General features: G+C 44.8%; 1 protein-coding gene across 1 annotated transcript; it reads right to left on the bottom strand.

Moving 5' to 3' along the window:
* Nucleotides 1-743: 743 nt before the first annotated feature.
* On the bottom strand, nt 744-13,698 carry LOC120921036 (chymotrypsinogen A-like). Its single transcript, XM_040333678.1, has 7 exons — nt 13,590-13,698; nt 10,216-10,319; nt 9,326-9,405; nt 7,688-7,766; nt 7,305-7,485; nt 2,754-2,887; nt 744-948 (listed from the first exon to the last, which is right to left on the bottom strand). Exons 1-7 carry the CDS (start codon nt 13,639-13,641, stop codon nt 787-789), a joined length of 792 nt encoding a protein of 263 aa, XP_040189612.1. The 5' UTR covers nt 13,642-13,698; the 3' UTR covers nt 744-786.
* Nucleotides 13,699-27,143: the final 13,445 nt, after the last annotated feature.

The raw sequence follows: 27,143 nt of genomic DNA, 5'->3' as shown, positions 1-27,143 counted from the left end.
ATAAAGGGGGTCCAACCCGCTACTAGCAGGGGAGACCTAATAAAGGGGGTCCAACCCACTACTAGCAAGGTGGACCTAATAAAGTAGCCGGAGAGTGTATACAGTACTTTGGGATGATACCTAATTTTATTGACCAATGATCCACCAATGTAGAGTTCCACTAATATAATAGTCAGCAGCTACAAAAAGTGTAGCTGCTGACTTTTAGTAATCGGACACTCACCTGTCCCAAGTTCCAGCGATGCGGGTGTACGTAGCCCTGCTTGTCTCCCCCTCCTCTCTGTGGCACCCGGCCAGGCAATCATCTGGGACCTGTGATGTTTCCGAGGTGATTGCCGAGATGGAGGGGGAGAGGTGAACTTCCTTTGGGCGCCGCAAGTGGGAGCTGGAACCCTCTAAAAAAAGGGTTTCTGCACCCCCCCCCCAAAAATGACATGCCAAATGTGGCATTTTAGGGGGTCCCGTTCCCTTAAAGCGGAAGTTGCATTTTTGGGTGGAACTCCGCTTTAAAGGAGGAAATAAAGACTCTCTGGAGTCAGGAGTAGTGGGGCAAATCTCCAATTTTGTAGGACATTTTAAGATCTACATAACATTTTTGTTTAGAGAATTTGACTGAAGTTCACAGACTTCCCATTGTGTGCTCAGCTAGAATTGTAATTCATCAATTTTCCCTTCCCCTTGAAAAACATGAATTATCAACTTTGTGAACAAAAAATTATTTTAAAGAAATTAATCCACAACAATTCAATGGTCACAAATGTATTTTATTTGGACATTTGATGGTATTTAGTTGGCGGCAACAGTCTGGTCCACCCAGGATCTGAGGGCGGTGACGCGAGCGTAGACGGCTGGGGTGGATGTAGAGCAGGAAGAGCTGCCCCAGGACACAATACCGGCCAGGGTCCAGGCTCCGTTATTCTGGCACACAAGGGGTCCACCAGAGTCACCCTGAAAAGAAAAGAAGAGACGTCACCGGAGAATTCCCACACGATGAACATTTCACTTTAAAGAAGTTTTGTTGGTCTGACCTTTGTGTCTCCTAAATGTCCAAGCATAAAATATTTCCAGCTAATTATTACAAGGACACATAATTAATGATTAAACCAGCGGGTGACTATCGGCACTAAGATGTGGAAGCACAAACAAAAGTATGGCGCTTCCAACTGGAGACCTCCAAGAATTCCTCAGAGAAGGTCTTGGGCTCAGCGGGATGAAAGGTTATCCGAAATGTATTCTAATTTTTTTAAGCAATTTGGAATTTTGGAAATTCCAAATTCCAAATTCTTATAATGATACAGTTTTGTTACAAGAGGATATGAATGTCCTAAATTGAGCTTTTAAAGGGGTTATAAACTTCCCGTTTTTTCACCTTAATGCATCCAATGCATTAAGGTGAAAAAAATATCAGATGCTTACAAGCCCCTCAGCCCCCCTCGTTTACTTACCTGAGCCCTCGAATATCCTGCGTCGTGAACTTGCTGGCTTCTCGGCCCGGTCGTCTCTGCTATTTTGGCTTTTCTTTGGAGATTGATAGCAGCGCAGCCATTGGCTACCGCTGCTGTCAATCAAATCAATGATGCAGCGAGCCGGGGGCGGGGCCGAGTGATACACTTGGTGGCTATGACCGCCACTGTATCACACAGGAGTGCGCCCGCAAGCTAACCCACTTGGGAGAGCGCTTCCCAGAAAGGAGGTTAGTTCTTGCGTGGAGGAGCCAAGACAGCCGCCGAAGGACCCCAGAAGACGAGGAACGGGGCCACTCTGTGCAAAACGAGCTACACAGTGGAAGTAAGTATGACATGTTTGTTTTTTAAAAAAAAATAACCTTTACAACCCCTTTAAGGCTTTCAAAAAGAAAAGATGTCATCTTTAGTGTCATCCAGGAGGAGAAGTTCCTGGCCTGAAGGACTGCACTTTTGTATTTGCTCATCAAGGTCCCAGCTTGCCTTGACCGGGGGGGGGGGGCTGTTCCATTGCTCATTGAGGTCCAAGCTATGTTAGAGCTAGGGGGCTTATTCTACTAGACCTTGCTAGAACTGATTGAGGGTCTTCACTGAGGATTTGATCAGGCGAGTTCATGGGGGAAATGCCAGGCTGATTTTGGAAAGAGGGACATTTGTGAGTACAGACCTGTGTGTAAGATCCTAGAGACTGCTGCTGCCTAGTGAGTGCTTCTACTATCCCTTATGCCTCAGTGTCAGATTCTGCTCAATTCTGGACAATTCTTATGGTGTTCTAGTGTAGCTCAGTCCCTTAATTGCTGCTGCAATGACTGTTCTAAGAAGCTTTAACAAGTTGAGACGTGTCATTGGGTTTCTTCGTTGTGTTATTGGAGTATCCCTCAGCTTCCTTACACTCTATCCAAGTTCAACTAATAATAAAGCGTCAAAAAAAGGATACCCCTCGACCAGGGGTAGGCAACCTCAGCCCTTCAGCAGTTTTCAAACTACAAGTCCCGTGAGACATTGCCAGACCCTGACAATCACGGGCATGACTCCTAGAGGCATGATGGGACTTGTAGCTGGAGGGCCGAGGTTGCCTACCCCTGTCCTAGACCATTCATTGAGCCAAAAGAGTTATAAAAGCTGTGTGCCTAGCTGCTGATACACTAGTTCAGGAAAGAATCTAGGGACCACCCGGGCCTTTAAACATTAGTTTGTAGAGATACCCAAAGACTTCTCTAAGAGTTCCTGTAATAATTATGTATGGACACTGAGCAATAGCTTCTAATAAAAAAACAAAGATCACCGTACCATGCAAGAGGAAACACCGGAGGCACCAGCGCAGATCATGGTGGACTGGATTTTGGATCCCCAGTAGCTCTGGCAGTTGGCGGTGGTCAGGAGAGGAAGAGATGCCTGCTGAAGCTTGGATGGGGTGGTTTGTGCTGAAAGAGAGAATGCAACAAAAAAATTTAAAATGTGTAACGACCTATAATCCCTGTTCCCTAGGGGCCTCTCCCCTCCACCATACAGATAAACTGCGGACAGAACTATGCCCAACTGGCCAACTACCCTATCTGATCCCCCCTTTTTTTCTCTTCCCCCTTCCTTCCACCTCTTACTATCCCTCGTCCATTTCCCACTGTGTTTCCCCGAAAATAAGGCCTACCTCGAAACTAAAACCTACTGTGATATTTGGAGAAGGCTGCAAAATAAGCCCTAGATTAAAGTCGTTGTAAATCCGCTCTATGTACCCTCTAATGTAAAATTAGTTTCTGTAATCTTATAGCGCAGCTTGGCACTCATCTGATCTCCCCTTCTCTTCTCCTGGCTGTCAGTGGGGAATCTAGACCCCCCTCCCTCTGCAGTGCTCGGAGCGGCCCATGGAAGTGCCGCTCAGCTGATCTCTGCTGCTCTCCCCTTCTCTTCTCCTGGCTGTCAGCGGGGAATCTCGGCCCCCCTCCCTCTGCAGTGCTCGGAGCGGCCCATGGAAGTGCCACTCAGCTGATCTCCACTGCTCTCCACTTCTCTTCTCCTGGCTTTCAGTGGGGGATCTCTGCCCCCCCTGCAGTGCTCAAAGTAGGGAAGACAGCTCATAAAGGTCACGGAAGCGGCGCTATAAGAAGGTATGTGACTCAATTAGATTACAGAAACATACACCTTTTACATACAGCTAGCATTTTACAGCCACTTTTACTATTATTTACACTGCGTATTCCGGACAGGCAGGGAGGGAGAGGGGGAGAGAAGACAACACATTAAATGGCAAACCCTACCCCGAAAATAAACCCTACTGTGTTTTTGGTGGCCAAAATAAATATAAGACCCGGGCTTATTTTCGGGGAAACACGGTATCTCTTGCTCTTACCAAAGCTGTCTCCAAAAAGACTTTGCATACACCACGTATAATCCTCTCATAATACCACACATAAGTCTTACCTACGGCTGACCCTTCCACAAGGCTAGATCTGTCCCATACCCCATTAGACTCCTCCATACTCATTCATCATTTAAGGGCAACTAACTCTGGTCTACCTCACCACAATTAAATTGGGCAATATCCCTGAATTACGTTAGTTACCAGACCCAAACAATGCCCACTAGCTAAAGAACATCCACCCTATTGTAGGAACAGGGACTAGATCCACTTCTAAAAAGGTTTAAGCATCGTCAGATGACTACTGCTTGTAATTTTGCTTCGCTTCACTAGTTGTCATTGTACAATTACTTTTCGAGCTACCTGTATGTTGTTCTTTTTTATACTTAAATAAAAAACCTTTATGAGTCAAAAAAAAGAAGAAGAAAAAATGTGTAACAGCATATTGTTCACATCTAACGTCTACAGTTCCGCTGACGAAACCCCCACCCACAGGGACGTAATGCGTACGTACGTACGGACGGAAGTCTCGTGACGTCACCCGTGGCCATCGCAGACTCTGTTTATAAACACGCTGATTTACCAGGCACTTGGTTTAGGTGCCTTGTTTGTAAGTTTTATTCTGTATTATATTATCATTAAATGCTTTTATATCTGTGGAGAGCACTATGTATTGTCATATATTTGCATAATTCATGTGACTTTGGAGTGGAAATTGCCTGTATTCGTATTCTGAATTTGTCAAAGAGGGGATGTCCGGGACTTGCTTGCTGCATTTTTGATTGATCTTCAATATAGAATTCAAGAAGGTAAAAGTACACAAACCATAGGATGGGCTATGGGTGTCCTAAAATAGTACAGTGCCACGTCCTAAATTGTAATAGGAGAGTTTGTTGTTGGAGGAAAAATTGGACTTTCTAGGCACTAGTCGTTAACACAGAATACATTTTTATTGACGCAATCCCCAAAAAATGGGCTATTGAATCAACATTACAATAAGCATTTGTAAAAATACATTAAAAAGACAGTAATTATCACAGAATATTTTTGTAATAATTTAACAAAACAAAAATATCAAAACCAATACTGGTCCAATGAAGACATCAACAGTTGTTGATGGCTAGCGTAAGTATTGGTGATTTTTTTCACATAAGCTCTACATGTTTCGCAGTTGAGTGCTTCTTCAGGAGCTATAGACTTTCATCCACGGTAATGGATAGGGTTAAATATGGTGCCCGGTAGGAGGAACCGATTATGGTAAATAAGTAAAGTATCCAGATTTTACAGGCGGTCCTGATGGTAAAACAGCTGATGGATCAATCCAAAGGCACGCACCACAACAGATACAAGCTGGTCAGATTCGTAGGTAAGTAGGATAATCTCCCCAATGTGAATGGTGTGGTCGTCGGTGCAACGGTCCGGCTGATGCCACTTTACACTGCAGACCACTGATTACTTCCTGGTCCTCCCTTGTTTGGAATCTATTTCCTAACCCTTATGGGATTAATTTCCCTCATATCTGTATATGCTGCTTGTTGCTTGCATTATCCTACTTACCTACGAATCTGACCAGCTTGTATCTGTTGTGGTGCGTGCCTTTGGATTGATCCATCAGCTATTTTACCATCAGGACCGCCTGTAAAATCTGGATACTTTACTTATTTACCATAATCGGTTCCTCCTACCGGGCTCCATATTTAACCCTATCCATTACCGTGGATGAAAGTCTATAGCTCCTGAAGAAGCACTCAACTGCGAAACATGTAGAGCTTATGTGAAAAAAATCACCAATACTTACGCTAGCCATCAACAACTGTTGATGTCTTCATTGGACCAGTATTGGTTTTGATATTTTTGTTTTGTAATGTTGATTCAATAGCCCATTTTTTTGGGATTGCGTCAATAAAAATGTATTCTGTGTTAACGACTAGTGCCTTGAAAGTAAAATTTTTCCTCCAACAACAAACTCTCCTGATCCTCAATATACCCTGTGTGCATGGGCATCCACTGAAATTTTTTCAGGGGGGGGCACTTTGGCAGCAGCGATACAGTCGCATTTAACCCTTTCTTCAAACGCTAGCAGGGATTAGAAGTGCCCGCTAACGGCCAAATAGCGCAGCTAAAACGATGGTAAAATGCCACTTTTTAGCGGCGCTTTACCAATAACATGGCGAGCTGGCAGTGTGAAATAGCTTGTGAAGTAATTCAGCTTCACTCAATGCCCATATAAATATAGCCTACAGAATGTACAGACCCCCCCCATTCTGCACAGACCCCACCATTCAGTACAGATGGACCCCCCATTATGCACAGACCCCTCCATTCAGCACAGATGGACCCCCCTTCAGCACAGACCCCTCCATTCTGCACAAACCCCTCCATTCAGCACAGACCCCCCTTCAGCACAGATGGACCCCCTTTAAGCACAGACCCCCTTTCAGTGCAGATGGACCCCCCATTCAACACGCACATCCCCCTTCAGCACAGACGGACCCCCCTCCCATCCCATTCATTACTTCAGATCAGCCATCAGCGCGGCACAGGCAGCAGGTTCCCTCCCCCTGTGTACACATAAACATTGGAGGGGGAGGCGGCTTCACTCTGCTCGCTGTGCCTGTGTGACATCCGGCTCGGGACTGCTCAGACAGCCCACGGCCGCGAGACTCTTCAACAACTTCTTGATTTTCCGGGGGGGTCATTTGCCCCCCCCTTGCCCTATGGAGCGGATGCCCATGCCCGTGTGGGAAAGTGTATCAGACCCTCTTTAATTAAAGGGTCCACTCTGTGAGGTGAGCTGCCATTTCTATCACTGGTGGAGGTTCCTTTTTCCCACAAAGTCATGCTGCATGCTTGGTCTGTATATCCTCACTAAGGATCTCACAGATTGGCTTGTTTGTGATTTATGGATTTATCATTTTGCGCTGCATTGTCTTTTTATATATTAACGTCTACAATTGGCCTTGTTAATTCTTTGCACTGTTTAGAGGAGCACAGAAGGGTCATTATTGGTCTTATTTATATGCAAAAAAGGTCAAAATATAAGCTTGTGAAGCCCACAACAAACAAGCAGGCCATCACATAATAAACACTCCACATTATTAAAAATGCCTTTACAATGTGTGAAAAATTTCTTCTCAGCATTGTTCTACTGGACGGAAGATTGGGGTTGCAGCTGAAGGATCCAGCCATTGACTGGAATAGGCTGTGATTGGCTACTGATTGTCCACTCCCCTGATTGCAAATAGACTGCAGCTGCTTTGACGGCATGACTTCTACCAGGAGCCTCTACCATCAAGCCTGAGGAAGGCTGTGATGTCACAGGTTGACCATGGAACTCCAGGCACACTGTGCCATACTTAACATGGTCAGTATGGAACAGAAAGCCCTAGAATCAGTAGAAGATTGGCAGGATCACCAGGTTTTTACAGTGCATGGCAATGTTTTATGTTTATTTTATTTTTTAAAACAAAATCGAATTTCCTTACTGGAAGCACTGATGTATCCCCATCCGGTGGTGACGCATCTTTCTCCTCCATTGAAGACATCAGCGGAAGCAGCAAGACACACGGGGGAAATGCGGTTGGTGTAGGTGGCGGGAGTGGCCAGCTTGATCAGGGTGATGTCATTGGCGATGGTATTGGAGTTGTAATTGGGGTGTCTGAAGACCTGAAAAAAAGTTATGTTAGAATAAAATTCCTGGAAATGTAGCTGAATTCAATCAGATAAATCCAACCAACCCTCATACATAGACCTTGTAGTTGTATCTGAATGTCCACATAATCCCTAATAATACACGACTGTCTGGCGTTAAGGACAAAAAGACAAGTAGAGCAATTATTTTTTATTAATTTATTAAAAAATAACTTACTCTGGCGACAGCAATGTTCAGGGTGGCCTCAGTGTTTACGGATCGGTCAAATTCACCGAGGACCACGCGGTGGGAAGTTCTGGATGGAAGAGGAAAATGGTCATTAGTTGCCATAAAGCTGGTTTGACATTTCAGATGTCACCTCTAATATTTAATCTCAGAATTTCTCATAGACCAGAACGCTTCCCAGAAATTTCTAAATTTATCATTGAAAATCAAAAACAATATATTTCGATTGATACACTGACTGCAGAAACTTTTACTGACATACACACACCCATGGCAAAAGTTGGTATTGCCTTTCTTGTACAGAAGGGTAATAATTTGGGTACTTTCAGGCTCCACGACCATTACTGTACCTGTCTGGTTATTCTGTCTTATTACCCGAGACACACAACTCTATAGAAGCCATGGTATGCATGTCATGGACTGCCATGAAATAGAAGCTATGTGTCTGTGCCATAAACCAACTGCATGAACAGACAGTTGGATAAATGGTTCTATATTTAGGATGTATCTGGTCTCAAAACCAGAGGCTCTGGATGGACAGTTGGATAAATGGCTCTATATGTAGGATGTATCCGGTCTATAAATCAGAGGCTCTGGATGGACAGTTGGATAAATGGCTCTATATGTAGGATGTATCTGGTCTATAAACCAGAGGCTCTGGATGGACAGTTGGATAAATGGCTCTATATGTAGGATGTATCCGGTCTATAAATCAGAGGCTCTGGATGGACAGTTGGATAAATGGTTCTATATGTAGGATGTATCCGGTCTATAAATCAGAGACTCTGGATGGACAGTTGGATAAATGGCTCTATATGTAGGATGTATCCGGTCTATAAATCAGAGGCTCTGGATTGACAGTTGGATAAATGGTTCTATATGTAGGATGTATCCGGTCTATAAACCAGAGGCTCTGGATGGACAGTTGGATAAATGGCTCTATATGTAGGATGTATCTGGTCTATAAACCAGAGGCTCTGGATGGACAGTTGGATAAATGGCTCTATATGTAGGATGTATCTGGTCTATAAACCAGAGGCTCTGGATGGACAGTTGGATAAATGGCTCTATATGTAGGATGTATCCGGTCCATAAATCAGAGGCTCTGGATGGACAGTTGGATAAATGGTTCTATATGTAGGATGTATCTGGTCTATAAACCAGAGGCTCTGGATGGACAGCTGGATAAATGGTTCTATATGTAGGATGTATCCGGTCTATAAATCAGAGACTCTGGATGGACAGTTGGATAAATGGTTCTATATGTAGGATGTATCCGGTCTATAAACCAGAGGCTCTGGATGGACAGTTGGATAAATGTCTCTATATTTAGGATGTATCTGGTCTATAAAACAGAGACTCTGGATCAACAGTTGGATACATGGTTCTATATGTAGGATGTATCCGGTCTATAAATCAGAGACTGTGGATGGAAAGTTGGATAAATGGTTCTATATTTAGGATGTATCCGGTCTATAAACCAGAGGCTCTGGATGGACAGTTGGATTAATGGCTTTATATAAAGGATGTATCTGGCATACAAGCCAGCAGCTCCGTATGTACAGATTACCAGTGAAGCATTGCAGTGAAAGTTGACATTACAGTAGAATATTATCTTATAAGACTCACGTGACTCCGCAGTGGGCAGCACTGATGACCCAGAGACTGCTGATGAGGGAACCACCGCAGAAGTGGAAACCAGAGGTGTACTGTAGAAGAAGAGACATCAGATCAATGATCAGAAGTAAGCCCCCTCCTTAGCACTGCAGTTTTTGTTTTTAAGTCCCCTGCAGAGTGCACCCAAACGAAGATACTGTAGGTCATGGCGCTGGTCAGATATCTTTGTTTGGGTGCTGTTTGTGGAGCCTGTGTACCCCATATTCCTGAATGTAGCATTTTGGGTACAATCTATAGGGTGCAGTAATGGGCACCTACTTGGTACACCTTATCACAACTCTAAAACCAAAGTCTAAAAGAATCCTAAAGGAAGTGAAGGGAAGTAAAGGTTTAAACTCATATCAGGTTAATAATGTTTGCCTGTGTCCTGAAGACATAACAGGAAATTAAATAAAGTCTCCCCAAAGTGAACAGAATTCCTATGCTAAAGGGCTTTCATGGGAACGGATTTCCACCCCTCATAGTGACCATTTCCAATTTTCTTATTTTCCTATTACTTTCTGTCTTAATGATTATGGTCATAAGTGTCCCGTATTGCAATTACAAACTTGACAAAAGCCCTAACCCATCCCCACTTCATCTAAAACTTGATAAACTGGCCTCAACATTTTTAAATTTAGCCCAACATTAGGAGGCCAAAACTCAAAGCTTCATTCAGAGTAGTGGATGGAAGTTTCTGTAATATGACTTACTGGAAATGAGAGACAAAGAAAAAGTCTGTATCTGATTTATAAAACCAGAGGCTCTGGGTGGGAAAAAACCCTTCCTAGTTCCTCTGTAACATTGTATTATAAGGTTCTGGACCACAATGACAAGGGACAATGAAGAACGTTTGGTCTTACCTGCAGAGACACCTGCCAGGGCCAAGATCCGGAGACGGCATTCTCACCGTTCACAATCCTAGCATAGCCGGAGATAACGGGCTTGATGGCGGGAACACCACAGCCTGTAGAAAACATATATTTAAACAAAGCATACAATTTACTGTATACTATACAACAGTGGTGGCGAATCTTGGCACCCCAGATGTTTTGGAACTACATTTCCCATGATGCTCAACTACACTGCAGAGTGCATGAGCATCATGGGAAATGTAGTTCCAAAACATCTGGGGTGCCAAGGTTTGCCATCACTGCTATACACTACACAATATAATGCAATATTTTTTAAGCCTGTATCTTGTCTACTTACACTCTTAGGGGGTTATCTACAAAGCCGCGGCGCAACGTAACTTTTCGGATTTAAGTTACTCCGCCGCAAAATTCCCAAGTTAGGTGCCGATCCACAAAGCACTTACCTGGAATTTTGCGGCGCTGTAACTTAAATCCGTCCGGCGCAAGGCGTTCCTATTCAAATGGGCGAGTCACATTTAAATTAGGCGCGCTCCCGCGCCGGACGTACTGCGCATGCTCCGTCGGGTAAATTACCCGACGTGCATTGCGCTAACTGACGTCGCTCCGACGTCATTTGCTTAGACGTTAACGTAAATGGCGTCCAGCGCCATTCACGGACGTCTTACGCAAACGACGTAGAATTTAAAATTCGACGCGGGAACGACGGCCATACTTAACATGGCTTAAGACAACTAGGGCTTAGCCCTAGTTTTACGCGGCGGAACTCGACGTAAACGACGTAGATTTAGAGCGACGGGCCCGTCGGAGCGTTCGTGGATCGCCGTAACTGGTCATTTGCATATTCTACGCCGGCCGCAATGGCCTCGCCACCTAGCGGCCGGCCTAGAATTGCATCCTTAAGATCCGACAGTGTAATTCAATTACACATGTCGGATCTTCGTCCTAACTATGGGAAACTGAGTCTGTGGATCAGTTCCATAGTTAGGACCAGGGATACGACGGAGTAACAGCAGTTACTCCGTCGTATCTCTTTTGAGGATCTGGCCCATAATTAGCATGATATTTAATTGTAGCACCCACTGTTGGGTAAATTTAGTTTTTGTCTTTCTCTGAAATCAGAGGGTTTGATTGCTGCCCCCCTGTCTCTAAAATAAGTTTATGGAGCTTAGGGTGAGAGTGTTCGAATGTCCGGCCTGAGTATTGAGTGGGGCCTAGCCATGAGGTATTTTCCTCCACAATGGGGATGGATCTGTGAGCTGTGAGGAAGGTGGAGGCTGCTTGCCCCTGGAGCCCTTTGGACTGAATACTGGATTAATTTACCAGAGGCCACACCTAAGGACTTTTATTTCTGAAACCTGTAAGTAGAGTGTCATTACTTGTTCTCAAGCTACTTCATGGTCCCCAGCTGTGAATCGTGCACTGCTCCAGTCTGCCTTTACCTATGCTCCAATTATTTAATGGTCCCCAGCCGTGAATCGTGCACTGTTTCAGTCTGCCCTTATCTGTGCTCCAATTATTTCATGGTCCCCAGCTGTGAATCGTGCACTGTTCCAGGCTGCCTTAACTGTGCTCCAATTATTTAATGGCCCCCAGCCGTGAATCGTGCACTGTTCCAGTCTGCCTTTACCTATGCTCCAATTATTTCATGGTCCCCAGCTGTGAATCGTGTACTGTTCCAGGCTGCCTTACCTGGGCTCCAATTATTTCATGGTCCCCAGCTGTGAATCGTGTACTGTTCCAGGCTGCCTTACCTGGGCTCCAATTATTTCATGGTCCCCAGCTGTGAATCGTGTACTGTTCCAGGCTGCCTTACCTGGGCTCCAATTATTTCATGGTCCCCAGCTGTGAATCGTGCACCGTTCTAGTCTGCCTTTACCTGTGCTCCTATTATTTAATGGTCCCCAGCCGTGAATCATGCACTGTTCCAGTCTGCCTTTACCTGTGCTCCAATTATTTCATGGTCCCCAGCTGTGAATCGTGCACTGTTCCAGGCTGCCTTATCTGTGCTCCAATTATTTAATGGCCCTCAAGCCATGTGCACTGTTCCAGTCTGCATTTACCTATGCTCCAATTATTTCATGGTCCCCAGCTGTGAATCGTGTACTGTTCCAGGCTGCCTTACCTGTGCTCCATTATTTCATGGTCTCCAGCTGTGAATCGTGCACCGTTCTAGTCTGCCTTTACCTGTGCTTCTATTTGTTAATGGTCCCCAGCCGTGAATTGTGCACTGTTCCAGTCTGCCTTTACCTGTGCTCCAATTATTTAATGGTCCCCAGCCTTGAATAGTGCACTGTTCCAGGCTGCCTTTACCTGTGCTCCAATTATTTCATGATCCCAAGCCATGAACCATAGACTGCTCCAGCTTACCTACACTAGTGCTATTGCTACTGCTAAAAGGGAAGTGTCCTCTGCCAACAATACCTGATGTTTCAGAGTATCCCGCATCTCCCCAAATCTCCTGCCAAGTTCTACTGGCAAATAAACTTTAAAAACCGACCCCTAGACTGATCAGCAATCAGTGAATGGACGGTTGTTGCTGTGTGCCTGGCTGTCTGTACACTGTTTGGGAAGGAACCTGTTTAATCTATAGTGGCCCCATCATGGGTAAGGCTACATAGCTCTTTCATCTATTAAAACAATTACAGGCAAAGCTTTGAAATTCCAAACATCTATTCTCTAGTGTTTTACTTGTTTCAGTATCTCAAAAATAGTAGGTAGGAAGTCAATATACAAAGCTTTATGTACACTATATTACCAAAAGTATTGGGAAGCCTGCTTCCACACACACATGAACTTTAATGGCATTCCAGTCTTAGTCCATAAAGTTCTATATTGAGTTGGCCGCGCCCTTTGTAGCTTTAACAGCTTCAACTCTTCTGGGGTGAAGGAACTTAACTGGCTTGCACAAAGTCCTGACCTCAACCTGATAGAACACCTTTGGGATGAATTAGAGGCCTTCATCGTCCAACATCAGTGCCTGACCTCACAAATGCACTTCTGGAAGAACGGTCAAACATTCCCATAGACACCCTCCTAAACCTTGTGGACGGCCTTCCCAGAAGAGTTGAAGCTATTATAGCTGCAAAGGGCGGGGCCAACTCAATATTGAACCCTCCGGACTAAGACTGGGACGCCATTAAAGTTCATGTGTGTGTAAAGGCAAGCGTCCCAATACTTTTGGTAATAGAGTGTATTTGTTCAAAAAAGTTTGGTGTTCTCCACACATCTTTGATAGAAACAGATCTTTCAGCTGGGCACTCTATGAATCTATGTGTATAACTCTATCAGTAAAATATGCGTAAAAATGCAGTCGTCTGAATTATATTATATTACAATGTAGCACAAACAGTGTGTGTACTCACCATAAGCTCCGCTGAACAGGGCCAGGCAGGACAGGAACCACAGGATTGCCATTCTGTTGTTTTTGGTTGAGACGATGATGGTAAGACCTGCTCAGCTTTTATATCGTAAATCAGCCAATCAGGGAGGAGCTCTGGACCTAATAATAAGGACTATTTTAGGCCACCTTATCAGGATACCTTGAAGTCCAGATATTCCACCAACTTTGCCAAAAAAAAAGATATGAGGACACAGGTGTTACAGTCATTATTCAATTGTTCTCTCTTGCTGAGTCCAAGTAACACAGCACCTTATCTGCATCATATTATGGAAGCAAATAACGGGTTTCCATGGAGGTCTGTCAAGGAGATCGCTCCAAACTGTGGTTATACTTTTGCCATTTCTTTTACCGTCCTTACATTCCAGGGTTCAACCATTTCTTTTATTGTCCTTATATTCCAGGGTTCAATCGTTTCTTTTACCGTCCTTACATTCCAAGGTTCAATCATTTCTTTTACCGTCCTTACATTCCAAGGTTCAACCATTTATTTTACTGTCCTTACATTCCAAGGTTCAACCATTTCATTTACCGTCCTTACATTCCAAGGTTCAACCATTTCTTTTACCGTCCTTACATTCCAAGGTTCAACCCTTTCTTTTACCATCCTTCCTATTCCAAGGTTTACCCATTTCTTTTACCGTCCTTACATTCCAAGGTTCAACCCTTTCTTTTACCATCCTTCCTATTCCAAGGTTTACCCATTTCTTTTACCGTGCTTACATTCCAAGGTTCAACCATTTCTTTTACCGTCCTTACATTCCAAGGTTCAACCATTTCTTTTACCGTCCTTACATTCCAAGGTTTACCCATTTCTTTTACCGTGCTTACATTCCAAGGTTCAACCATTTCTTTTACCGTCCTTATATTACAAGGTTCAACCATGTCTTTTACCGTCCTTACATCCCAAGGTTCAACCATTTCTTATATCGTCCTTACATTCCAAGGTTCAACCAATTCTTTCACCGTCCTTATATTACAAGGTTCAACCATGTCTTTTACCATCCTTACGTTCCAAGGTTCAACCATTTCTTTTACCGTCCTGACATTCCAGGGTTCGACCTTTTCTTTGACCATCCTTACGTTCCAAGGTTCAACCAATTCTTTTACTGTCCTTACATTCCAAGGTTCAACCATTTCTTTTACAATCCTTACATTCCAAGGTTCAACCATTTCTTTTACCGTCCTTACATTCCAAGGTTCAAAAATTTCCTTTACCGTCCTTACATTCCAAGGTTCAACCATTTATTTGACCACCCTTACATTCCAAGGTTCAACCACTTATTTTACCGTCCTTACATTCCAAGGTTCAATCATTTCCTTTACCATCATTACATTCCAAGGTTCAACCATTTTGTTTACCATCCTTACATTCCAAGGTTCAACCATTTCGTTTACCATCCTTACATTCCAAGGTTCAACCATTTTGTTTACCATCCTTACATTCCAAGGTTCAACCCTTTCTTTTACCATCCTTACATTCCAAGGTTCAACCATTTCTTTTACTGTCCTTACATCCCAAGGTTCAACCATTTCTTTAACCATCCTTACAACCCAAGGTTCAACCACTTATTTTACCGTCCTTACATTCCAAGGTTCAACCATTTCTTTTACCATCCTTACATTCCAAGGTTCAACCATTTCTTTTACTGTCCATACATTCCAAGGTTCAACCATTTCTTTTACCATCATTACATTCCAAGGTTCAACCATTTCTTTTACCGTCCTTACATTCCAAGGTTCAACCATTTATTTTACTGTCAATACATTCCAAGATTCAACCATTTCTTTCACCATCCTTACATTCCAAGGTTCAACCATTTCTTTTACTGTCCATACATTCCAAGGTTCAACCATTTCTTTTACCGTCCTTACATTCCAAGGTTCGACCATTTCTTTTACCCTCCTTACATTCCAAGGTTCAACCATTTCTTTTACCATCCTTACATTCCAAGGTTCAACCATTTCTTTTACCATCATTACATTCCAAGGTTCAACCATTTCTTTTACCGTCCTTACATTCCAAGATTCAACCATTTCTTTTACCATCCTTACATTCCAAGGTTCAACCATTTCTTTTATTGTCCATACATTCCAAGGTTCAACCATTTCTTTTACCGTCCTTACATTCCAAGGTTCGACCATTTCTTTTACCCTCCTTACATTCCAAGGTTCGACCATTTCTTTTACCCTCCTTACATTCCAAGGTCCGACCATTTATTTTACCGTCCTTACATTCCAAGGTTCAACCACTTCTTTTACTGTCCTTACATTTCAAGGTTCAAAAATTTCTTTTACCGTCCTTACATTCCAAGGTTCAACCATTTCTTGAACCATCCTTACAACCCAAGGTTCAACCACTTATTTTACCGTCCTTACATTCCAAGTTTCAACCATTTCTTTTACCGTCCTTACATTCCAAGGTTCAACCATTTCTTTTACCATCCTTGCATTCCAAGGTTCAACCACTTCTTTTACCATCCTTACATTCCAAGGTTCAAAAATGTATTTTACCGTCCTTACATTCCAAGGTTCAACCATTTCTTGAACCATCCTTACATTCCAAGGTTCAACCACTTATTTTACCGTCCTTACATTCCAAGGTTCAACCATTTCGTTTACCATCCTTACATTTCAAGGTTCAACCATTTCTTTTACCCTCCTTACATTCCAAGGTTCAACCATTTCTTTTACCCTCCTTACATTCCAAGGTTCAACCATTTCTTTTACCGTCCTTACATTCCAAGGTTCAACCATTTATTTTACCATCCTTACGTTCCAAGGTTCAACCATTTCTTTTACCGTCCTTACATCCCAAGGTTCAACCATTTCTTTTACCATCCTTACATTCCAAGGTTCAACAATTTTTTTGACCATCCTCACATTCCAAAAGTCAACCATTTCTTTTACCATCCTTACATTCCAAGGTTCAACCATTTCCTCAAGTATAGATGAGTAAATATCCTCTTCTGTATCTTTCTCTATCACTTCTGCTAATTTTCTCCTTAAAGTGGACCTTCGCGGCATTTGAGCTCCACAAACCAAAAACACAATTGAAAACATTTTTATTATTCAAAGCAAACTCCCCCATCCATCCGTTCGCGTCTCCATGCTTTATCACTTTGAAAAACAACCCCTTAGCATTTCTGGCCGTGGCCATCTTAAAGCGGAGGTCCACCCCAATTTTTTTTTTAAAGGCCAGCAGCTACCAATGCTGCAATAAATGGACACTTACCCGTCCAGCACGCCCGCGATGTCGGCAGCTGAGGTCGAGCAATCGTTCGTCTCTCAGCTGCTCCTCCCGACATCCTTGGTGAGGGAATCAGGAAGTGAAGCATTGCGGCTTCACTGCCCAGTTCCCTACTGTGCATTCGCGAGCCGTGCAGTGTGCACTCACTGGTCCCTGTTGTCTGCTGGGACCAGTATGTTTCCCAGAAGACAGCAGGGGTGACACGAAGTGGCGTGACTCCTGTGGGAGTCTGATCCCAGAAGTGGGTGCAAATAACTGTATTATATAGGTATCTGCACCACCCTCCCCCCTGAAAGGTGCCAAATGTGACACCGGAGGGGGGAGGGCTCCTAGAAGCGGAGGTTCACTTTTTGTGTGGACCTCCACTTTAAGTAAGGGCAGATGATTCATGTAGTATTTACTTCCTGGAATCCATCTGCCCTTGGCTCAAGCATGTGTAGCGGTGTGTTGCTATGAGTTTCCCACGCATATTCACCCTGCTGCCAGACATCCATACGTCACACTTGTAGACAATGAAAAGTCTTTTGCTTTGTTTTGTTGTTTTATTTGGGGGGATTGAACTTGGTTTTAGGAAAGGCATATGGGATGCCCATAGAACATTTGGTATTTGTTGATCAGGCTTCACATTGGCAAACGGTTACTCATTATCTTCACAGAAGAAAAATGGTAGACGTCTAATCTTGACAGACTTTTTCACCTCAGAACTTCTCCGGCCTCTGCACTTCTCCCTGCAGACTTCTACCTCCAGGACTCTTCCCTGTCACAGCATTAGACATCCTGTCCCGCCATCTTGAACAGGCTAGGCCTCACAGGAATAATTCCTAGCTGAAACTTCTCTTGATGAATAATAGGCCAGGGGCCTGCAGTACCCCCTCTTGATGGCCCTAAACATTTAATTAATAAAGCATACTTGGTGATGGACTACTGATCCCAGCAAGCCCGACTTGCAAATCCTGAGTCCTCAGACTGCAGCAACGACACAACAACCCACAGTCTCTCCTCTGGCTTTGCACCCAGCTCCCCTTGCATGCTTCTTCCAGATCTCCACTGTGCCTCACTCACCGACCCCTGCCCTGAGTCCTTCTTGTGCGGACCGACTGCTCCTCTGTTCCAGCACACCTCTCCATGACTGTTTAAGGAGAGACTCCCTCCCAGCTCCCCAGCTCCTCCGCCGAATCCACCCCCCCCCCATATGGGGGTGACTCTCCAGCACACAGTCTAGCACTCCATCTTTCAATTCACCCAGCCAACAACTCCTCCCCAGATTGCTGACTGTGAGTATAAGTAGGAAGCCTGCCCCCTGCCAATCCTAGTTGGGGATTGGTCAGGGCTCCTCGCGTGTACTCCATGCCACTCCAACTCTCAGCCCTGCCCCTCTAACAGAACATTCTCCCTGAAAGCAGGGGAGGCACCCAAGAGCTGAAGCACATGTCAGTAACACCCACTGCTACACTAACCACTCCCCCATTAGGCCTGTTTAAATTTACCTGCACTGGCAGAACCTCAAACACTACACATCTGGCACCTACCTATGGTAGACGGTGCTACACATGCATGCAGGAGGGTGTGCTTAGATGAGAAAAAACCCTCCTCCTCTCCTCCTGAAGACTCCTGGGATGTATGAAATCATTTACCTATTCAAGAACAAAGGAAGTAACTAAAAAAATTACACCTACCTAGGTGGATGCAGATTCGACCCCCCAGCACCTCCAACACCGAGAACTAACCGATCGAACACTGCCGATCACTCAGTTCTTAGAGCTCCCCGAGCAGAAAGCCGGTGACTGTCAGTCACCGGCTCTCTGCTCTGCTCCTCCACGCACAGTGGAGCACTGGGCTGTGGAAGGAGGCAGGAGTGGCCGACTCAGGCTCTCAGCGGCTCGCCGAGAAGCTGAGCCGGGTGCCGGTCCAGGCATGTGGGTGGATCCCGACTCCATTGTTGCGATCTTGCCGAGCCTGGACTGGATCTTTGACATCAGCAGACAGTGGACTTCAGCCCGCTGTCTGCTGAAAACGGGTCAGAGGAGCGCAGAATGAACTGCACGCCTGTGATCCACAGAAGAAGTACAGCCAAATGAGCTTTCCCCATACTTCTCCTTTAACTGTTTAGTAGCCTTGCATCATAGAGTGTGCTGACTACACAGGTCCACCCAAATACAATTGGTTTTGGGGATATTAAGTATGCCTCAAAGTAAAAAAAAAAAATGTGTTTACTGCCGTTTGGAGACAGACCCCATTTGGAGATCTGATTGCTCTTATCAGAGACTGCATTCTTTGTGTTATGGACTTCATGCCCAAAGGACTGGGAAAGTCGGGACAGCTACATGGGCTTGAGAGAAAAAGAGAGGGTCTGGGAGGCCAAGAAAAAGGTGGCAGCTAGTGGATCCATGGAGGCTTGTGGATGTCTGGAAGTCTATGAAAGTGCGAGCAAAGCCGGGGGGGGTTGGACTGAAAAACCTTATTTGGAGGCCAATAGTGGGCTTGTTGAGGTTGCCCCCTCATCCCTTTAAAACTGGATAATTTACGCCTGAGGCAGCTAGTGGATTCAGGAAACCTCCTGGAAGCCTAAGGCCGCGTACGCACGATCTGTCCATCCGATGAGAACGGTCTGATGGATTTTTCCTTCGGTTAACCGATGAAGCTGACTGAAGGTCAGTCGTGCCTACACACCATCGGTTAAAAAAGCGATCGTGTCAGAACGCGGACACGTAAACCACGTACGACGGCACTACAAAGGGGAAGTTCAAATCCAATGGCGCCACCCTTGGGGCTGCTTTAGCTGATTTTGTGTTAGTAAAAGACGTTTCGCTGTTTTCTGTCCGTTACAGCGTGATGAATGTGCTATCTCTATAACGAACGCTAGTTTTACCAGAACGAGCGCTCCCGTCCCCTAATTTAGTCTGAGCATGCCTGGATCATTTTTTTCTATTGGTTAGGAATCCATTGGTTAAATTTAAAGCAAGTTGGCTTGTTTTTAACCGATGGTTAAATAACCGATGGCGCCCACACACGATCGGTTTGGACCGATGAAAACGGTCCATCAGACTGTTCTCATCGGTTTAACCGATCGTGTGTACGCGGCCTAAAAGTCTCTGCTGAAAGTGTGAGCAAAGCTCTGGGATGGGGGTTGGGGGGGTTGGGCTGGAAAACCTTATTTGGAGGCCAGCAGTGGGCTCTTTAAGGTTGTCCCCTCATCCCTTTAAAACTGGCTAATTTACGCAGGCTTGGGAGAAAAAGAAAAGGTCTTGGAGGCCAAGAAAGCTAAGGCAGATAATGGATCCAGGGAGGCTCCTGAAAGTCTAAAAGTCTCTGAAAGTGTGAGTAAAGCCTGGGGAGGGGGGGGGTGGTAGGCTGAAAAACCTTATTTGGAGGCCAGCAGTGGGCTTGTTAAGGTTGCCCCCTCATCCCTTTAAAAACCGGCTAATTTACTTGGGCTTGTGAGAAAAAGAGAGGGTCTGGGAGGCCAAAAAAGCTGAGGCAGCTAGTGGATCCAGGGAGGCTCATGGAAGTCAGGAATTCTCTGAAAGTGCGAATAAAGCTGTGACTCTTCATTGAGCTAGTCCGCTACTGGAGACCAATGGAGACAGACAGATAGGGAGGGAGCTGTAACACTGGACCCCCTCACTCCTTGGCCTCTGACACCTCCAGGTATTCTACGGCTCTCCGGTCTATTGGATTCCAGCCACACGGTCTCAAATGGCTCCGAATATAACAACTCCAGGCCAAATGGCATTAATCAGCCACCATGGAAGAGGAAAAACAGAGGTCGCACATAGTGTGAACACTGCTAGAAATGTATTAATTAAGAAAATGTAGAAGTCTACTCACCATAGGCGTGCGCACAGGGCGTGCCAGGTGTGCCCAGGCACACCCTAATCACCCTGTGCAGCACAAATTCCCCCTACTGCCCTGGCTCCTCCCCTTCTCCCTACAGTGCTTCTGGCTTCCCTTCTCTCATCTCCCGCTGGCTGTTGCTGTGGGGATGTTTTAGAATGAGTGGGAGAAGGGGCCAGAAAATATGTAATTTACTGGCCCTTTACCTTTCTGAATGAATATTGTGAGTGATCGGTAGTGTGTGTTTGAGCTTTGGGGTGCACACCCTACTGCAATAGGCTGTGCACGCCTATGGTACTCACATTCATAAAATCAAGTACATGTAACCACAGGCAAATACCTCGCCGGCAGCTGGCTTTGGCGGGCGTGATGACGTCACAGGTTCTGGCCCAGCCCCAACACGTTTCGCATCAGAGTGCGTCGTCCCATTGAATGCTTTTTATGGAATCGGACTCTTTTTTTTCCCAAAGTCATCCTTTGACCTACACGATATGCTGAAAGGTTTGTGGACATCTGACCATCACACCTATATGAACTTGCTGGCAATCCCATTCCAAAACTATATGCATCTATATGGAGTTGTCCTCCTCTTTGCAATTATCACCTTCTCCACTGTTCTATGGAGGCTTCCCGCGAGATTTTGGAGGATAGGTACAAATGTTGAACTAAAAACGACCAAAGTTTCAGTTCACCCCAAAGATGTTCGGTAGGGTTAAGGTCTGATCTCTGTTCCTCCACACAAAACTGGAGTTGGCTCGTGAGCAAGGCCAAAAAATTCCAGACCTCCCCACACTCTTGTCCTATGGTTAGAAGATGTCTAAAATGTCTTTGTATGATGTAGCATCAGCATCAGCAGTAGTACCATTCACTGGAGGCATTTGTATTGAGAATTTGTAGGGTTGTCACCATACTTGTGGCCATGTCGGGTTAATGAGAACATTCTTGACTAGACAGTGGAGAATGTTTTTTGGTAACCCTTGATTTAGCCATATTAGAGAATATTGGTGGAGTTACCCTTTAGGAAAGAACTTTGTACCGACATTAGAAGTGAAGCTTGTACACTGTCCAGCGCTCAGCCAGGTCTATGGTTGGGAATATCAACATCTGCTGCTGCGGTCATTCATTAACAGATATTATTGGCTGCATGACACGGTGTGGTTTGTTGTTGTTCAGATCTCACATTTGATTCATTGCCTTGTAAATATAGATTCAGTTTTCTGAGGGTTTAGTGCTCAGAATTGTCCCCCAGCTTTCACAAATGTCCCCATCTCTCAGAAATGTCCCCCAGCTTTCACAAATGTCCCCATCTCTCACATATGTCCCCATCTCTTAGAAATGTCCCCAGCTCTCACATATGTCCCCAGCTCTCACATATGTCCCCATCTCTCACAAATGTCCCCATCTCTCAGAAATGTCCCCAGCTCTCACATATGTCCCCATCTCTCACAAATGTCCCTATCTCTCAGAAATGTCCCCAGCTCTCACATATGTCCCCATCTCTCACATATGTCCCCATCTCTCAGAAATGTACCCCATCTCTCACACGTGTCCCCATCTCTCAGAAATGTCCCCAGCTTTCACAAATGTCCCCAGCTTTCACATATGTCCCCATCTTTCACAAATGTTCCCAGCTCTCACAAATGTCCCCAGCTCTCACATATGTCCCCATCTCTCAGATATGTCCCCAGCTCTCGGAAATGTCCCCAGCTCTCACATATGTCCCCATCTCTCAGATATGTCCCCAGCTCTCACATATGTCCCCATCTCTCAGAAATGTCCCCAGCTCTCAGAGATGTCCCCAGCTCTCATATATGTCCCCATCTCTCAGATATGTCCCCAGCTCTCACATATGTCCCCATCTCTCAGAAATGTCCCCAGCTCTCAGAGATGTCCCCAGCTCTAGGAAATGTCCCCAGCTCTCACATATGTCCCCAGCTCTCAGAAATGTCCCCAGCTCTCAGAGATGTCCCCAGCTCTCAGAAATGTCCCCATCTCTCACATATGTCCCCATCCCTCAGAAATCTGCCCAGCTTTCACATATGTCCCCAGCTCTCACATATGTCCCCATCTCTCAGAAATGTCCCCAGCTCTCAGAAATGTCCCCAGCTCTCAGAAATGTCCCCAGCTCTCACAAATGTCCCCAGCTCTCACAAATGTCCCCAGCTCTCAGAAATGTCCCCCAGCTCTCACAAATGTCCCCAGCTCTCACAGATGTCCCCAGCTCTCACAAATACCTCCAGATCTCACAAATGTCCCCAGATCTCGGAAATGTCCCCAGCTCTCAGAAATGTCCCCCAGCTCTCAGAAATGTCCCCAGCTCTCACACATGTCCCAATCTCTCAGAAATGTCCCCAGCTTTCACAAATGTCCCCATCTCTCAGAAATGTCCCCCAGCTCTCACAAATGTCCCCAGCTCTCAGAAATGTCCCTAGCTCTCACAAATGTCCCTAGCTCTCACAAATGTACCATAGCTCTCACAAATACCTCCAGCGTTCACAAATGCCTCCAGCTCTCACAAATGTCCCCAGCTCTCACAAATGTCCCCAGCTCTCACATATGTCCTTGGCTCTCAAAAATGCCCCCCAGCTCTCATAAATGTCCACCAGCCTTTATAAATTCCCCCCAGCTTTCACAAATGCCCATTCAGTTCTCACAAATCCCCCTTCAGTTCTCACAAATGCCACTTCAGCCCTCAAAAATGCCCCCCAGGCTTTACAAATACCCCCTCAGCTCTCACAAACGCCCCCAACTCTCACAAATGCCCGCCAGGCTTTACAAATGCCCCTCACCTCTCACAAAAGTCCCCCAGCTCTCACAAATGTCCACCAGCCTTTACAAATTCCCCCCAGCTTTCGCAAATGCCCCTTTAGTTCTCACAAATGCCCCTTCAGCTCTCAAAAATGCTCCCCAGCCTTTACAAATGCCCCTCACCTCTCACAAATTCCCCCAGCTCTCACACATGTCCACCGGCCTTTACAAATGCCCCTCACCTCCCACAAAAGTCCCCCAGCTCTCACAAATGTCCACCAGCCTTTACAAATTCCCCCCAGCTTTCACAAATGCCCCTTCAGTTCTCACAAATGCCCCTTCAGCTCTCAAAAATGCTCCCCAGCCTTTACAAATTCCCCCTCAGCTCTCACAAACGCCCCCAGCTCTCACAAATGCCCACCAGGCTTTACAAATGCCCTCTCAGCTCTCACAAATTCTTCCAGCTCTCACAAATGTCTGCCAGCCTTTACAAATGCCCCTCACCTTTCACAAAAGTCCCCCAGCTCTCACAAATGTCCAACAGCCTTTACAAATGCCCCTCGCCTCTCACTAAAGTCCCCCAGCTTTCACAAATGTCCACCAGCCTTTACAAATGCCCCTCACCTCTCACAAAAGTCCCCCAGCTCTCACAAATATCTGCCAGCCTTTTCAAAGGCCCCTCACCTCTCACAAAAGTCCCCCAGCAAATGCCCCTTTAGTTCTCACAAATGCCCCTTCAGCTCTCAAAAATGCTCCCCAGCCTTTACAAATTCCCCCTCAGCTCTCACAAAAGTCCCCCAGCTCTCACAAATGCCCCTCAGCCTTTAAAAATGCGGACTGTGGACATCTGACCATCACACTTCTAGAAGCTGGAGGACAGAGGCCAGGAGGGTTGATCCGCATAAAACTGACTAAACTCACATGCGAAAACTGACTAAACTCACATGCGAAAACTGACTAAACTCGCATGCGAAAACTGACTAAACTCCATGTGAAAACTGACTAAACTCACATGCGAAAACTGACTAAACTCGCATGCGAAAACTGACTAAACTCACATGCGAAAACTGACTAAACTCAAATGCCAAAACTGACTAAACTCACCTGCGAAAACTGACTAAACTCACCTGCGAAAACTGACTAAACTCACCTGCGAAAATTGACTAAACTCGCATGCGAAAGCTGACTAAACTCGCATGCGAAAACTGACTAAACTCACCTGCGAAAACTGACTAACCTCACATGCGAAAACTGACTAAACTCACATACGAAAACTGACTAAACTCACATACGAAAACTGACTAAACTCGCATGCGAAAACTGACTAAACTCGCATGCGAAAACTGACTAAACTCCATGTGAAAACTGACTAAACTCGCATGCGAAAACTGACTAAACTCACATGCGAAAACTGACTAAACTCACATGCGAAAACTGACTAAACTCAAATGCCAAAACTGACTAAACTCACCTGCAAAAACTGACTAAACTCACCTGCGAAAACTGACTAAACTCACCTGCGAAAATTGACTAAACTCGCATGCGAAAGCTGACTAAACTCGCATGCGAAAACTGACTAAACTCACCTGTGAAAACTGACTAACCTCACATGCGAAAACTGACTAAACTCACATACGAAAACTGACTAAACTCACATACGAAAACTGACTAAACTCGCATGCGAAAACTGACTAAACTCGCATGCGAAAACTGACTAAACTCCATGTGAAAACTGACTAAACTCGCATGCGAAAACTGACTAAACTCAAATGCGAAAACTGACTAAACTCACATGCGAAAACTGACTAAACTCAAATGCCAAAACTGACTAAACTCACCTGCAAAAACTGACTAAACTCACCTGCGAAAACTGACTAAACTCACCTGCGAAAACTGACTAAACTCACATGCGAAAACTGACTAAACTCACATGCGAAAACTGACTAAACTCACATGTGAAAACTGACTAAACTCACCTGCGAAAACTGACTAAACTCACCTGCGAAAACTGACTAAACTCACATGCGAAAACTGACTAAACTCACATGCGAAAACTGACTAAACTCACATGCGAAAACTGACTGAACTCACATGCGAAAACTGACTAAACTCACCTGCGAAAACTGACTAAACTCACATGTGAAAACTGACTAAACTCACCTGCGAAAACTGACTAAACTCACATGCGAAAACTGACTAAACTCACATGCGAAAACTGACTAAACTCACATGCGAAAACTGACTGCACTCACATGCGAAAACTGACTGCACTCACATGCGAAAACTGACTGAACTCACATGCGAAAACTGACTAAACTCACCTGCGAAAACTGACTCAACTCACCTGCGAAAACTGACTAAACTCACATGCGAAAACTGACTAAACTCACATGCGAAAACTGACTAAACTCCATGCGAAAACTGACTAAACTCACATGCGAAAACTGACTAAACTCACATGCGAAAACTGACTAAACTCACATGCGAAAACTGACTAAACTCACATGCGAAAACTGACTAAACTCACATGTGAAAACTGACTAAACTCACATGCGAAAACTGACTAAACTCACATGCGAAAACTGGATGACGCACATGAACGCCCTCCCGGCACTTGAGGTCCGTGCTGTAGCCGTTATTCGGCTATAGTGTGGACGTTACATGGTTAATCTAGTGAATTGCTCTTGTAAGAGAAGCTCAGCTTATGTTGGAACGAGACAGCTATTCCACGCTCATAATTATGAGCAAAGTCCTTATTCACAACGGGCATTGGCACACTCTCCCAGACGTATTGCCCCATCATTGGTATCAATGGAAGGAATTATACCTCATCATTGGTTTCAGTGGGAGGAATTATGCCCACGTGTTGGTGTCAGTGGATGGAAGAGTACCCCAAGGGCCGGATAAAAGCAAGCGAAGGGCCACAGTTTTGGAGGCCACTGCTGTAGTACATTCTACAGAAAAAAAAAACTGTGTGGTGGGAATCCCCCAAAATCCACAACAGATGCCTAAAGTTATCATTTATGGGAATACCACCCACCATAAACAATGGGGTAGTGAGGTCTGGGGACCATAATATATCAGACACCCATTTTCCAATTCTGCAGCCATTGACTGGCTACTGTATTTTTCCATGGGTGCCATGTTGGAAACCAAATGGCCCACAAGTCTAGCCATGGTTCCTGCACCGCGTTGGAAATAATATAATTATTATATTATATATTATATTATCATTATTATTATTATAATTATTATTTTGGGGAATGGGCAAGCCTGCTGGAAAAATTGATTGGGAGAGTCTCTTTATCCAGAAAATTTCCTTATGTTTAAACAGTTTTAACCACTTAAGACCCGGACCATTATGCAGGTTAAGGACCTTGCCCCTTTTTGCGATTCGGCACCGCGTCGCTTTAACTGACAATTGCGCGGTCTTGCGACGTGGCTCCCAAACAAAATTGCCGTCATTTTTTTCCCCACAAATAGAGGTTTCTTTTGGTGGTATTTGATCACCTCTGCGGTTTTTATTTTTTGCGCTATAAACAAAAATAGAGCGACAATTTTGAAAAAAAAATATTTACTTTTTGCTATAATAAATATCCCCAAAAATATATAAAAATATTTTTTTTTTCTCAGTTTAGGCCAATACATATTCTTCTACCTATTTTTGGTGAAAAAAATTGCAATAAG

This window comes from Rana temporaria, chromosome 1 (genome assembly GCF_905171775.1).
Source record: "Rana temporaria chromosome 1, aRanTem1.1, whole genome shotgun sequence".
NCBI lineage: Eukaryota > Metazoa > Chordata > Amphibia > Anura > Ranidae > Rana > Rana temporaria.
Note: the sequence above shows the minus strand (reverse complement) of the source record. Positions and strands in the feature narration are given on the sequence as shown.